The sequence below is a fragment of the Cygnus olor genome, chromosome 2 (genome assembly GCF_009769625.2).
Source record: "Cygnus olor isolate bCygOlo1 chromosome 2, bCygOlo1.pri.v2, whole genome shotgun sequence".
NCBI lineage: Eukaryota > Metazoa > Chordata > Aves > Anseriformes > Anatidae > Cygnus > Cygnus olor.
The window spans coordinates 159,266,064-159,276,295 of NC_049170.1; the positions used below are offsets into that span (position 1 = coordinate 159,266,064).

The window sequence follows — 10,232 nt, forward strand, 5'->3', positions numbered from 1 at the left end:
GCACTGGTCAGAGGCAAACTATACTTCCATGTTGATGCATACCATGTCCAGACACCGCAGTGATGGACGACCTCCACCAAGCTGGACAAACTCATTTAGTCTCCAATTTATGCACTATTCCTTCAACCAGGCTGATTTATTCCCAGGCTTTCTCAATATCTTTCAAGCACAAGCAGACCATTAGCATGTCCCGATGGGGACCTCTCCATCCCACCAAGGCACACACAGTCTGTCAAGAAGCTTTTCAGTGGTGTGAACACCAGGCTGCCCACCCTACTGTGCTTACCTATTGAGGAATAACCACACTGAATACCTAAAGTACTGGATCTTTTCCAGTTTGCTGAGTGTTTTAAAATGCTGCTCAAATGTGCTTTGAACTGCCCAGTTACCAGAAAGGCTCTGGATGTAACCAGGTCTGGCGGTTTTCACAGCATGGTCTTTTCTATATACTCATGGAGGTATGTTTGCACTGTTTTCCTTTATGTACCTGTTCTCTGATGGCACAGCAAGATAAAAATGAAGATAAACAATGGTTTTCACTCTCACAGCTGCTGGGCGAGCATTAAGGTGCCTGTCTTCCCCTCCCTTTCCCACGGCACAGTACCAATCCTGCTGTCCCGACTCGATCCGCTTTGTGCTATCCATGGCTGTGGAAATTTTCATTAGCAATGCTTCTTGAGTTACCCTGAACTCTTGGAGGAGCTGTATTTTCCCAAAAATACCCCACTTTCAAACCGGGAAAAGAGATATGGAAGGTTGGCAATACCCATGTGCATCACCACAGTGGTCCTATGACCAGCAACCCCATGGTCACAAATCATCCTGTGCACTCACCTTGTCCCAGTCCCTGAAGTCTCTGAGATCTTCACAGTGCTTCACAAACTTTTATGCTGTGGCTTATTCGGCTGTTTTATGGGAAATTGTGTCCTGGATCACATCAAAACCCCCAAAAGTCAGATTTTCCAACAAAATGCAAAAATGTCATTGGCTCGGTCAAAAGAGAACAGCAAAACATTTCTCCCTAACTAGAAAATTTTTAGGTTCTTTCCACAGATATTGCATAAGACTTGAAAAAAAAAAAAAAAAAAAAAAAAAAAAAAAAAAAGCATGTTTGAAGGGGGTACCTTGATACATGTTAAAGGAAAACTTTCCATCAGGAAGGTACTGCAGCAGGAAAATAGATCCATTGCTCCATGCTGGGTTTATTTCTCATCTTCAGAATAAAATCCAGTAAATAGTTGATGCTTTTGCAAAAAAAGGCTCAGCTCCCTGTTCTGCCAGCATGACCCAGGACCTGAAATAAAATGACATATCCGAATCCCATCCTTAGAGGTACCATCACCCATGTTCCCCTCCACTGATCTTTCAGTGCCTCCCATGCCCACCAGCTCAGCATTGTGGCTCAGTTCACAACTAAGCCCCTGGGAGCCAGAAAATATGCTTGTTTTCGCACTGAATTTGGGAAAATAGGCATGTTGTGGGAAAATCCAGCCATGCCAGATTCCTGCCTGCCATGCCAGGCAGCAGTTGGCGTGAAAACACGGCACAGGTTTTGGTGATGCTGAGCTAACACGTGTGGAAGCCCAGCCTGCTGCCACTTGCACCTTGCCTGATGTTGCCCAACACAACATTCATGACACAACTCCGCTCTTGGCTCGCAGAGCCAGATTTGAAGTAACAAACATACCTTGTCACATTCCCCATCCAAACACCGGCATGGGGCCACCCCCTGCAGCACAAGCTGTGTTTTTCCTTTTCCATGGGACCAGCCCCGGGTCATAAACCCGAAGAGGAGATGAGGTACGGCAGGAGTCTGCTCATCGCGGTGATGTCACCTCTCTGGGAACTCGTTCCTCTACAAATCCCAATCCAGGCTGGAGATGAGCTCTCCCCTGCTAACCCCAGGGGAATCCGCCCACCGGATCAAGAGGAGGTGGAGGGTGGAAAGACATATAAAGCTCCCTGGGAGCTGCTTGCCTTTACTGTCCAGGTTGCACGGATCTGCTCTCAGCATGAAGTCACTTCTGGTGGGGCTGCTGCTTGGCCTCGCGTGTGTGGAGCTAGGTAAGGACCCTACACTCCTGACGTCGTGGGGACCCCCTTGGAAATGTTTGAGAAGGGAGGGGAAAGGCAGCGATGCAGAAAGACCTGGTAATCCCTAGATAGGGGAAATAATGCCCTTATGTATTTAAGAAGGTCAACTGAGAGGGTGAGTGGGGAAAGAAGATGCACTTTCCTGGTGGGAAGAACAGTGATGGCTGTTGGAGAGCAGTGCAGACCATTTGGACCCATGGGTGGTCACAGGTCACCCGGCCCCACTCACACCACACCCTGGGGTGGAGGGGACTGACACGAAGCTTCATAAGGCTAAGGGGTGACTGACAGCCACACGGCACAGGGAGAGCAAGTGTGGGCAAGGACCTGAGCTGGCGGCCTCCAGCCAAGCTGCCAACCTGTTCCCTCGGGGATGGGATGGGGTATGTTCATCCTGATCTCCTGACATCCCTACAACCTCACAGCTGGCTGCTGGAAGCGCTGAAAAACAGAGAGCAAGATATGGGCGAGAGTATGAAAAATAACTCTAGGGATTTGGGGAAGCTTAATGAAACCACCAGCTCCAGGGCTTACACTGATTTCTAGAGATTAGGAGACGGGTGGAGATAAGAAATTCCCTTGGGTCTGTTTGGGCTTGTTTCTGCTGGATCAGAGTCTTGGGCAAACTGGCAGTGAGGTTTGGTCATTGTTGTGCTCTTGCTCCATATTTTTTGTGACTTTTTTGATCTGGAACAGTCATGTGTGTGTGTCCCTCCTCCCCAGTGGCAGGGGGTTGAACTTAGATGATCTTTAAGGTCCCTTCCAGCCCAAACCATTCAGTGATTCTGTGATTCAGCCTCTATCCCACGGGTGCCAGAAATCCTCAGGCAGATTTAATTGGACTCTGAAAGATCTGAAAAGAAAGGCAGCCTGGGCAGGTCTTGAACACCCTCATCTGGAGGCATTTTGACCTTCAGGAAGTTGCAAATGAAGGAAGGCTGAAAGGCATACACCTTGCAATTCATTTTGCACAGAAGTGCGTTGGGTCTCTTCATCAAGCTGCATCGTCTTTTTTTTTTTTTTTATTCCTGTACCCTCATTTCTCTTTCCACATGTCTTTGAAGGCAACCCAACTCCAGCTGAACATTTCATTTCCTTACTTGCTCTGGGTTGAACGCACCATAGGGCTCAACCAGGACAGGTGCACTTACTTCCATACTACTACAGCAATTTATTACATTTCAGTACGTGTTTTTTATTGTTTTGTTTTGTTTTTCTTTCAAGACACTTCAGAAGTGGCATGTTATGTATTTCTTTGCCCCTCTCTAGTCTTGCCCTGGGTTTAATGGGGTTGCTGAGGAGCTGACAGAGCAAGTTTCCACCCATGGGTCTTGAAGTACTTTATGGGAGCAGAGAGGCATCACCATCCTTTGCTTTATAGTTGAGACTGAGGCAGATATGTTTTTGGGGGGGATAATGCTATGGGAGGCAGCTGGCCTAGACAGCACTTGCAGCTCAGGAATATATCCATGGCTCAAGGTATATTGCTTACCCTCCAGAAGTTTGGAATCAAGGTGTGGAAGGTGCTGTCAGAAAGTGACGGACAGTAATTATTGGCCTCAGCTCTGGACACAGCACTATCCTCTATGATCAGTTCTTCTGCTCTAGTCCTTACAGTCTGGGGCTTTCCTTTTCCATTGCAATCTTCCCCCCAAAAAATAGTGTCTTCTGAGTGCCCCACACAGAGTCAGTGGAATAATAAGGGGTGAGGTGGTGATGGTTTTCTTACCTAAACTTACTCTTGACTGGAAGCAATTTGTCCAGACCCCATGGTACTGTCCTGCTCACCCACAAAAATGGTCAGGTTTGGAAATCAGCTCAGCCCAAGGTTGCAGACCAGTTTCTCAGATGATTTAAATTAGCACTGCTCCACCCATACACAAGCAGGTCCTACACACCCACGAGCATCCCCATGCTTGCCAGCTTGATAATTGTGATTTCTCCCAGTGTTCACTATAAGTGCACAAAAAATAATAATAATAATTTAAAAAAATAAACAAACTCTTCTGGGTCATTCTGAAGTGATCTACCAAAATCCTCGACTTGGGTAAACAGGGATGGCTCCACCACACCTGCTGACAGAGGAGATGGCCACCAGCACACCACCACTTCTCAAACTAAAAAGCCCTTCCTACCTTTGCAAGGAGGATGGAGAAAACTTTTGCAGCATGAGAACTCTGCTGCACAGCTGAATTTTTCAGAAGCGATGCTAAAAGAAATAGATGCCCTGAAAATCCATTCTGAAGTCAAGCATTCAAACAAATGCCTTCGGAAATATTTATCCTTATTGCACAGTCCCAGTAGTTTCTCTCCAACAGCAGGTGCTGCAGAATTAGCGGCAAGAAAACACCGTCTTTCCGCAATTTTGTCAATAGATGGCAGTGGATACATTTGGGTGGCTCTTCAGCTGCTGCTGCCTTGCTGGAAAATGCACAGGATAGAAACCGTCAGATTGGGCTGGTTTCTGTCATCTAGCCAAACCAGCACGACTCCGAAAAAAAAACATGCACGCTCCATATCTGCTGGCTGTGGATGGGCAGGTCTCGTACGGAGACTTCTGAGCAACTGCTGAGATCAAGGCTTGCATATGTAAAGGTGTCCCTGTGTCAGCAGCAGCCAGCGAGAGCTTTGTAGCATCATCGCTTTTAAAAACCAGCAACAGCCCCTGATGAAAGTGTTTTTAGGACACATTCATCCCTTAGGAGCTCTGGTACAGCTCTGAAATTTAAATTCTGCTCTCAGTTACTAAGTTTTGCAGAAAACCCTCTAAATAAGCATGAAGGAGCCCTGGAAATTCAACTTCAGTGACTATCTCTGTGGGTGGAGGGGCTGCAGGTGAATGCTGCTCTAACCAGAAGGAGCTACGTCGCCCTGTGTTGCACCAGCTCTTACAGAGGATGCACAAAACAGCAAAATGTCGTAATTCTGGTCAGATTGATTCCCTCTATATAAAACTGGATTCATTTTAAGAAGCTGATACAGTCCTGTTCATTGAGTCTGCAGAACAACAGCAAACAACCACGCTGCAATGCACCTGAACAGACTGCTCACCAAACTGCTGATGGCCCAGGACCCTCCAACTATGCTATTCAAGCTGCTCAAGCAAGATTTCCCTCTAGATCTGCTCTTTTTAGGCTGCTGAGCCCCCAAAGTAGTGATGATGCCCAGCTCCCTGCAACACCCACCTCATCCTTTGATGCTGGGGTTTGGTCTTTGCCCTTGACAAAGCTTTGTTACTGTCTCCAGCTGTGCTTAGTTTCCAAGGTCTCTGTACCTTGGTTGTGGGGGTGAGGCACTGTCACATAATCCCTACCACAGAGCAGAGAATCTGCAGACTTGCTGTCTGCCTTTGCTGCTGTGACTGACTCAAATCCCTTCCTTTCACCTCTGCAGCCCAGTCCCTGCGGTGTTACACGTGCAAGGAGCCAACAGACATTTCTGAGTGCAGAACACCCACCCTGTGTCCCCCGAAAGCCAAGGTGTGCACAACAACGCTGCACTCTGTAGACACAGGTAAGCCTCTTTGTTTTCTTTGAGTGGCAATCGAGCAAGATGATTTTTGGCTTTGTGGGCCAAACCATCTCCTGGACTTCTCCCCTGCTTCCCTCTCCTTTTCCCAGACCCTGTCTTGGGTTATCCTTGGGTTATCCTTTAACTGTAAGAATCCAGGTGGAGTTATCCAGGGTGGGAAGCAGAGAAGTCCATCAGACTCAGGGCTTCATAGTGAAGCACACGGCATTCGCCCCACTCACTCGGTCTGTTTTGCCTTTCCTACCCCTATACATTACAGATCCTGACATTGCAGATGTGTGCAAACACACTGCAGAAACCCAGGGCCTCTGTCATTTGTAGACACCCTCACCTAACACCAAGTCTCTCCCCAGAGAGAAAAAACAACCTATGTTAGTGTTGCACCAGTGTTTCTTGGCATTGCCATCTCCTATGAAAAGCTATCGCAGGAGCAACCCCCCTGAAAAAAACATGCAGGGACTTGTGTCCCTTGTCTGCACTAGAAGAAATTTGGAAGGAGCAGGAGGGACAGAGGGAGACAGCAGGGAGAACCAGAGGACCTGTTCCTACAAAGAACAGTCTGAGTTACAGGCACCTGTGGGTTAAAGACAGTCAACCCCTTATTTAACTTTGTTTACCTAAAAACACTGTGCTTTCCACTCCCATCCATTGCACAAAGCCAGTGGCGCTCAATTCCAGTGTTCTGTGCTTTTCTTCACCATTTCTTTCTCTCTCTTCTCCTTCTCCCCGTCCTCCAATGCATCCATTTCAGGTTACCCCTTTTTCGGCAACATCACCGTGACCAGAAAGTGTGATGAGACCTGTGTCAACTACGACGGGATAGGTTCAAGCAGGCCCACATCGTGCTGCTACACCGACCTCTGCTCTGATGATACCAGGAGCAGCAGGGGGGAGAGAAGCAGCTCCTCAGCACTGGGCCTGATGGCCTTGGTTGTTGGCATGCTCCTCCAGCGCGCTCTGTGAAGCCATGGGCACCCTTGCTCCGACCAAAGCATCTCCTCCCCTCTCTCTGCCAAGACGCCTTGTAAACTTTTAGATGCCTTGGGAGAAAACCTTCTTTGCTCAAGTGTGTCTTCACCCATCTTCAGTGTTGTGGATTCAAGTGGATTTCAGCCAAAAGTTTGGGCGCCTGGACCTAAACCCTTCAAATTTCCCGTTTTCAGCTGTTAAGCAGATGTTCTCCATCTGTGGTTGCTTCTTGTCCCCAGGACCCACATCTCACCTTGCAGCTTTCCTCACCATGAAGCACGGTGAAGCTTGGAGATGAGCCTCAGCCACAGCAGGGGATGCAGGCACGCTGGACACAACGATGCTGTTTCTCCAGATCTTCCTCAGCTCCCACAAAACGTGCACCCGTGTGCTTCTATCATATTTCAATGCACAACCCCCTCAAAAGCTGGAACCCTCCATCAGCATCTTGGCTTCTTTTCTTTCCACATTGAGTGCCATCTCCAAAGGCAAATGGATGTTGGAACCCTCCCAGTACCTGCTCAACAGAGTGTGGTCTGCAGATGTAGAGAGCTGGCACTTAACTTTATCTAGAATTAGCCATTGAATGAGTTCAGAAGGGCTCAGCCATCATGCACTGAGATGGAAAGTATTTCTGGAAAGCTGATAAGCTACCCAGGACGAACAAGCCAAGGCAGTTTAGACTCGTAAAAGCAAATCGAGAAGTTTGGCCAGCCCAACCCCCACCAGCCCTTTGCCTGAGCTCAGGTTGCAATCAGAGCCCCAGGCTTTCTCTTTCCAGATGTTTCACAAGCTGTTTCAAGCAACTTTTTCTGTTAGCCTGCCCTCCCCCATCCCTTCACAGCAGGGGCCACAGGAAAGGAAAATAAATGATTATTCCAGACCCTCAGCTCTAAAGTCAACCTTTCCACTCGATGCTGGTTAATGGTGCTACCAGGCCCTGCTGGGGACTTGCTCCATTCTCCCTTGGAGTAGCTGTAGGATTTGAGTTTGATGCCCTTTCTGCTGTAAAAACAGAAGGAGTGGAAGCTGACCCAAATGAGCTAGACGTGGCCAGTTTATGGCCCCTTTTGGGAGGGGACAGCAGGGGAGCTTGCATTTCTCTTTGGTCTTATTCCTTGGCTCATCCAGGGGAGCAAAAGGGAACCTGCAAGAACAGGGGCAGAGGGGAGCAAGGGCACATCCCGTGCACCATCCTCATGAAAGCTCCATTCATGAAGCCCCTGTGACCTCCTCTATGCTAAACTCCATTTTCACTCTGGTTCTATACAAGACATCAGCCAAGAAAATCAAGGAAAAAGAAGGGGGAATTCTGTATGAGAATCCAGTGAATAAAGTTGGATCCTCCCATTTTCAGCCTTCAGAGTCTTTCTTGTGTGTTCAACACATCTTTGGATGGTTTTCTGGCTGAGGAGGGAAGTGTCAGAGAGGGGAAAAGATACAGAAGGGGACAAGCAGGGGAGTGCAAAGCTCTCCTTGCAAGAGCTGGTGGGAGAAGATGGGAAGGAGTGTGGCAGAAGGGTGAAGGACCATGCAGTAGCTACAGGATGCTTATCTGGGGTATGGGATTTCTTTCCCAGTGCAGCTTCTCTTGCAGCAGGAAAAGGGAAACCAGCTGAGCTCAGCACTGCAAGGGAGCAGGCAGCCTTGAGCAAAGATGCTGCAGATGGGGACTGCTGCCTTCCTTGTGTCACCTGGTGCTGGCTGTGAGCATCCTGCATCTCACTGAGCTGACAGTCTCCTGTTATCTGGGACTTCCCTGTTAGTATGGCTACACTGCAAAAGCAGTGAGCATCTAGTGTAGAAAACAGAGCAAAAGGCTCAAAGCTTGTAATATATTCCTATACTAGGCAAGATGAAAAGCCTTTAGCACAATGTGTCAGGGGTGCAAACTTTTGCAGTAATATTCATCTGTTCATGCTGGGTTTGTCCTAAGCCACAAGACAAACAGTCATCCCTGGGAGCCCTTGCTTTGATTTGCACCAAATTGCTGCTTCTGCTATTGCTTTTATTTATTCTGGCTGCTTGGTACCTAGGAGTTAAGTCCAGCAAGCACTGCTGCCCCAGTAAATGCAGGACACTGCCAGCAGATTCAAAGGCATTTGCAGAATTTTGCATCTCCGGGTCAAGAGGACATACAGAGGGAGAAGTTTAAATATAGGCTGAATAAAATAGAACAGAGAGAGAAGTGTCTCCAATGGACTGTAAAAAGATGTGCAGCCTCTCAGCCCTGCAAGACAAGGCTGTGCAGTTGGTGGCATCCGGCACTGCTGTAGGTGTCGTGGAGGATTTTACCTGCCCGTCTTGGGGCTTGTTCATCCCAGTAATCACTCTGTGCAGGGCCAGAGACACTATTTCTAGGCTTGAGGGCATTTCTTGATGCCTAATGTTTTATCCAGACAAGCAGTTGTTTTTTCCTCCACCTCCCAGCCTTTCTGCAAATGTGGGGCAGCCCTACAGGTGCATGATCCTCATCACTCACTTTCAATTGCAAATCTGGAGGCAAAGCTTTCATTTACCTAGAAAGTAAAGATCAAAGCAAAGCAGAGACTAAAATTTCAGGGAGGTGTTTGCATACCCAGTTGGTGAGGGTATTCTTACTGGTATGCCCACATGAGTCCTGCCTCCAGGTGACTGTCAGGGTTGTGTGTCTGCCGTGGTGGCATTTCACTGTGGGCTCCGTGACTCTTAAAGGTGGAGTGAGCATCTCAAAGGATTGTTCATGCTATGCAAACACAATGTGCACCCGGACCTGGCTCAGGCTGGATCAGGAAAGCAGGTCTATAGCATCCTTTAAGTCTTAGACCCAGAATCATGAGTGGAGGAGAATGGTTCAGACCCACACTGTGTGATATTGGCTGGAAAAAGGTGTTACCTCCTTGCGTTGCTGGAAAAACTGCTGGAGAGAACCATTCTGGTGTCTTCTTCCAGCTGAAGTTTGGACCTGGGTTCAATCCTGTTGCTTTGACTCCCACAAATGCATCAGTGGTGCAGTGGGAGAGCAAAGCTACACAACCAGAGTGGTTAATACTTTGAGGAATGGAGTTTCCAGCAGGGATCATTTGCAGTTACTTTCCACGAGTCGCAGCAAGACATTGCTTACATCACGCGTAGATGTGAGCAGCGGTAGTTATCCTGGTGTGTCCTGATTGCAGGCTGGCTCAAGCTGCAAGGTGGGAAACACCAGGGGATGTTTTGCTGCTTGATTTCTTTTAATTTTAGATGTTTTGTCTGCACAGGGAGGGAGTGGAAAATAAACCCATATAGCCCTCATGGAAGGTGCATTAATACAGTTGGGCATGAAAACAAAAGAGAGGAGATGAGGGCAGAAATTATTGTGAAACTCCAAGAGAAGAAAAAAAGGAAGGGGATATTTGCACAGTCCAGACGCTTAATGTAAAATAGAGCTCTGATGTAATCAAATAGAGAAAGAACTTGTAGTTCTTGCTAAAAATACCTATCGAGAACATAAATATACATTAGCATGTAGCTGCAAGGCTTATGGAGATATCTGCCATAGTCTTATATTTACAGATAGGGATTTAAATGTTTAATACTGCACATTCAAAAGAAAGTCACTTCATCTGAAGTAGCTATTAATTATAGAACGTGCTTGGCAGGACTGAAGAGCAACAGGA

General features: G+C 47.6%; 1 protein-coding gene across 1 annotated transcript; it reads left to right on the plus strand.

Moving 5' to 3' along the window:
• The first annotated feature begins 1,905 nt into the window (after positions 1–1,905).
• LOC121065021 (secreted Ly-6/uPAR-related protein 1-like) lies at positions 1,906–7,944 on the plus strand. The gene is made up of 3 exons (XM_040547431.1): positions 1,906–2,064; positions 5,488–5,607; positions 6,377–7,944. The coding sequence occupies exons 1-3, from the start codon at positions 2,013–2,015 to the stop codon at positions 6,586–6,588; spliced, it is 384 nt and encodes a 127-aa protein (XP_040403365.1). The 5' UTR covers positions 1,906–2,012; the 3' UTR covers positions 6,589–7,944.
• Positions 7,945–10,232: the final 2,288 nt, after the last annotated feature.